This window comes from Myripristis murdjan, chromosome 11 (genome assembly GCF_902150065.1).
Source record: "Myripristis murdjan chromosome 11, fMyrMur1.1, whole genome shotgun sequence".
NCBI lineage: Eukaryota > Metazoa > Chordata > Actinopteri > Holocentriformes > Holocentridae > Myripristis > Myripristis murdjan.
In genome coordinates this window covers 26,884,026-26,888,450 of record NC_043990.1, presented here as the reverse complement: position 1 = coordinate 26,888,450, position 4,425 = coordinate 26,884,026, and the positions used below count along the sequence as shown (strand labels likewise).

The 4,425-nt window shown below is 42.0% G+C and overlaps 1 protein-coding gene across 1 annotated transcript; it reads left to right on the top strand.

Annotated features, from left to right (window-relative positions):
* The first annotated feature begins 1,233 nt into the window (after positions 1-1,233).
* edn2 (endothelin 2) lies at positions 1,234-3,843 on the top strand. The gene is made up of 5 exons (XM_030063758.1): positions 1,234-1,410; positions 2,099-2,252; positions 2,682-2,795; positions 3,440-3,532; positions 3,650-3,843. The coding sequence occupies exons 1-5, from the start codon at positions 1,326-1,328 to the stop codon at positions 3,747-3,749; spliced, it is 546 nt and encodes a 181-aa protein (XP_029919618.1). The 5' UTR covers positions 1,234-1,325; the 3' UTR covers positions 3,750-3,843.
* The last annotated feature ends 582 nt before the right edge of the window (positions 3,844-4,425 follow it).

The window sequence follows — 4,425 nt, the reverse complement described above, 5'->3', positions numbered from 1 at the left end:
TACATGGACTGTCACAGTTAGTTAGATCAGATATTGGTCAGTCAGTGTCATCCACCTCTGATGTGATGGAGGTTCCTCCCTGGCCTTTGCTATTCAAATGAATTGTCTACACGTTGTGTCTGGAAGACAGTGGTGGAAAAAAATCCTCACATCCTTTACATAAAAAAGCAGTGGCATAATAAAAAAAAAATGCTCCATTGAAAGTAAAAGTCCTGCATTCCAAATCTTATGTAAGTGAAAGTATAGAAGCATTAGCAGTAAAATGTACCTAAGGATAAAAAAATAAAGCTACTTACTGTGAAGAGTGTTAAATTACTGATGCATTAACCTGTATGAGGTATTTTAATGTTGGAGGTCTAACTATGTTTTGCATGTAAAACCTTATTCTGCAAATGCCTGGTAGCTAAATGTGGTGTCAGTAAAAAAAAAAAAAAAAGAAAAGAAAAAAAAAGTACAATATATCCCTCTGAAATGTAATAAGCGTTCATTGTTCCAAAAAAGCACCTTCAGGCTGAATCAAGACCCCTGTGTGGCCCCTCTGTTAGGACTTATTCTGCAAAAAGGAACAAGAGCTGACTCACTGCACATATCACCATTACTTATATATCAGATGTCGTACCAGAGACACGATCCATCCCAGTGTTGTAAAAGATAGATATTACTCACCAGTCTGTAAAACCTGCAGTGAAAACTGCCTCACTCTACTAACCCACTTAAGAGAATTTCATTAGTCTAGCTTTGATGTGAGAGTTTCATGTTTTTTATTCCCATGATGCTCAAGATGCTATTTCAGAGGCTTTTCCAACTGTGCCTCTGTATTTTCACTTCTCCCGGTAGGCAAAAACAGAGTGATTTGTCACCTAAGTCCCAGCATCAGAGGAGGGGAAATACGCCTGGTGGAAATGTGCTCTCTACAGAGTGCACTCCTCTAGTTTTTGGTATAAAAATAACACTGTATCAGTCAAAACCCAGTCACAGCCACTTCCACAGCCCCCCTCACCCCCGTCCCCCTTCCTCCAGCCTCGGCCTGGCGGGGGCGCTAGTAGGCAGGACAGCTACAGCAGGAATGTGCAGAGGGCAGCTGGAGCAAGTGTGTTGTGTAACAACAGTGTCTGGCACAGAGGGAGAAGTATACAGTACAGTAGTGGGAGGAGCTGGAGTCATGATATCAGCCACAGGCAGTATAAGTAAAGGGCCTGGCGGGGACTTGAACACAAAGCACCTGTTGCTGCTCTCCAGCTAAACCAGGCACCACTAAAGACATTGATCTGCACCAGCCTGACTGGATTTCACCACGTCCTAACTTCAGACTGCATCCACTGACGATGTTGATGATGATGATGATGATGGCTTCCTTCAAGTGCAAGATTCTGGCATTGTTTCTCCTCTTCTCTGTGGTTCTGCAAGAGGGTAAGTTACTTTATCAGCATCATTTTATTTATTTCTTTATTTGTGATTTTGAGAAGTTTGTTTGTATTTCCTATAACATTGGGGATTGCAATGTTAGACTGAGGTAAAACTCAGTGTAAAATGAATAATTTGTGGTGGTGACAGATGCCTTTTAATGCCAGTGAAAAAACATGGACCCATTCTTCAATAACCCTCCAGACTGAGAAAAGCCTCAATAGAAAATTATATTTAAAAAATTCATATATATATATATATCTATATCTCATATTATTTGATGCAGCAGCCTCTGACCTACTCTCAGTCACCACTACATTTTTTTTTAATACAATACAGAGCTGGGTTCAGCCTTGCAGAGTGGCAGATAAAGTATTTCTCTCTGATAAGCAGACCAGTTTTCATCGAAAAGATCAGCATTATTGATAAAGTCATATTAAGCAGCTTGTGCAGTTGTTTGACTTGGATAAAGTTCTTTGACAGGTATATTTGTCCTGTCATTAATCAGTATCACATTTGTTGAACCACACCGGTGGGTGTTAGACCGCCAACAGCATTTGTTTATATTTGCATGTGATAATCACTATCTGCACAGTCATGCACAAAGGTTTTGCCAAGGTATTAGTTGGCACTTTTTAACCACCGAGAGGATTAGTATGCGCATTTTAATCTCTGATCCTTTATGTGTTTCTAGGTTGTGGACTTCCCTTATCAGGTCAGCCTGAGCTGCCGGCTCAGTCTCCACATCCTCATCATGTCAGGGCCAAACGCTGCTCCTGCAACAGCTGGCTGGACAAAGAATGCATCTACTTCTGCCACCTGGATATTATCTGGGTCAACACCCCTAGGTGAGATTACACTAAAGACAGCACCAACAAATTCATGGATCAGTTTTGTTTGTTTTACATGTGCAAAGATTAGGATGAGAATGACAAGGGACTTGGGAATCTGATACTAAAACCACTGGTGGCTGATATCTTGTGGGGGTGTTCAGTATGTCTCAATTCAACCTTTTTCATGCCTAAAAAGTTCAAGATATTACAAGTATTCAGAAGTCATTTTCCTGTCAGGCTATAAAAGCCCCTGAACCTGCATGTAGACCATCATGGGACACTAAAATGCTCCACTGAAAGCCAGACTAATGAAATTCCTTGTGGCAGGGTGAAGCAGGTTCAACAAAATCCCCCAATACCACACTGGAACAGTTTCTTGGTTTAAATTCATGCCCATATGTATCAGACAATATTATTCTAAGACGTTTCCTTTTCCTTATACAGTAAAATCCTCCCTTATGGCCTGGGAAGCCCCCTGTCACGCCGCCGCCGTTCTACCAATCGCTGTGAGTGTGCCAACCCGGCCGACAACACCTGCTCCAGCTTCTGCCTTAAAAGGTAAGCCCCCCTCCCAACACACAAATACCTTTCTCCTTCCTTCTTGCTAGAGTTAAGACACTTCTTTTAAATCACGTATCCTCCTCTGGATGGTAGATGGTATCAAAATAGTGTCTGTGTCTTGCTCCACAGTTGGTCAAGTGTGAAGCTCCTGTATCGGGACATCAGTGTAGAAGATGAGTCAGACAGCAAGAAAATGATTAAGTCTATGATAATGTTACAACAGCATGAGGGTGGTAGTCATAACGTGGAGAACGGCCCGCATATTCTAGGAGGCCTTGAAAGATGCCACAAAGTTTACTGGTCATGCTGCTATTTTTAGAAAGTCCCTGTTTTGTGTTCGCGTAAGGGAATGTTTCTTGCATTATTGCGTATATGAAACCAATGATGAGGATTAGTCACTGTCTAAATGTTAATTTAGCTAATGCTTTGGTGGATCCACCCTGCCAATAGGGCATCTAAAAACATGTCGGACTGAGATTCCCAGGAAATTGGTTAGTCAGCCCTAGACTGGTTTTGCCTCAGGTAACATAATAATGCACGGCAAAACCACTTGTAAGAGTCTTGCAGGAGTTTAGGAAGTTCCCAGAAATGTTGCAAGTGTTTTGCCCTTGCTGTAACACTGCTATTCTATCTATCCACAGCTCAGAAAATCCCGGAATTGTTTTCGTGGCCCCTTTGGAAAATTCTGGCAGCCTCTCCAACAAGAACAGCAACAAATTGTTGGCTTCTCTCAGGTAAAACAAGTTTTAAAAGATGAACCTTTTATAAAGAGTTAATAATCCTCCTTGTGCTGTGTTTGATGGCCATTCATAAGATCTAAACATTAACTCTTCTCTATTGTCTTTGTAAAGATCTGTGATCAAGTCCAACATGGCATCCGCCCAAGAAGTTCTGTCCTCCAGAAAGAAGCCGTCCAAAGCCGACAGACTGAGGAACAGAAAGAGGAGGTAGAGGAGCAGAGGGGGAGGACGAGCTCACTGCAGTGACATTATATTTGACATTTCAAGCATTTAACTGACACTCTTATTCAGGATGACTCTACACAACATGTGCAACAATGGAAAAAAAGCTTCAGTTCTTAGATCACAAACGTTAGAAGCCCCCAGCGGTAAAGCCGAAGAGGTTTTTGAAGTGAGAATTCTCTAGCAGCCTTGCACGCCAGCGTTGAGGTTTTGAAGCTGTAACAGACAGATGTCAGTGGTGTGATGCAGAATGCTCTAGAGAGGACCAGTCAAGACTACTGCCAATCTTTGTGAAAGCAGAGACCAAGAGATCAAAGGCAAAAAAGGCAGCTGAGCAAGGAACTGAACAACAAAAACTGGAGCTTCCCTTCCCGAAATTGTCACCTGGATTAGGATCCTACTTCTTGGAGTCCTAAAGCAAGAGAAACACCAGTCTGCTTGTCAAGGAAGAGATCATGAAAAGGGAATAAAGATTGAGGTCTGGAGTCAACCTGATTTGCCTATTAAGGATGTTCAAGGTATCATCAGTGACTGACCTGCCACTCTCTGGAAGTATTCCCTTTATTTTACGGACAAAACACAACTTTGGACCTTTCTTGTGTCCACACAGAAGACAATGAATCTGCACAATCAAACTTTACATATTTCCTTCATCCATCACTCCC

What these genes read in the sequence shown, in the direction of transcription:
- edn2 (XM_030063758.1), top strand. Translation starts at nt 1,326, where the DNA reads ATGTTGATGATGATGATGATGATGGCTTCCTTCAAGTGCAAGATTCTG. An exon ending in CTCTGTGGTTCTGCAAGAGG is followed by an intron (nt 1,411 to 2,098) that starts GTAAGTTACTTT and finishes ATGTGTTTCTAG; the next exon opens with GTTGTGGACTTCCCTTATCA. An exon ending in ATCTGGGTCAACACCCCTAG is followed by an intron (nt 2,253 to 2,681) that starts GTGAGATTACAC and finishes TTCCTTATACAG; the next exon opens with TAAAATCCTCCCTTATGGCC.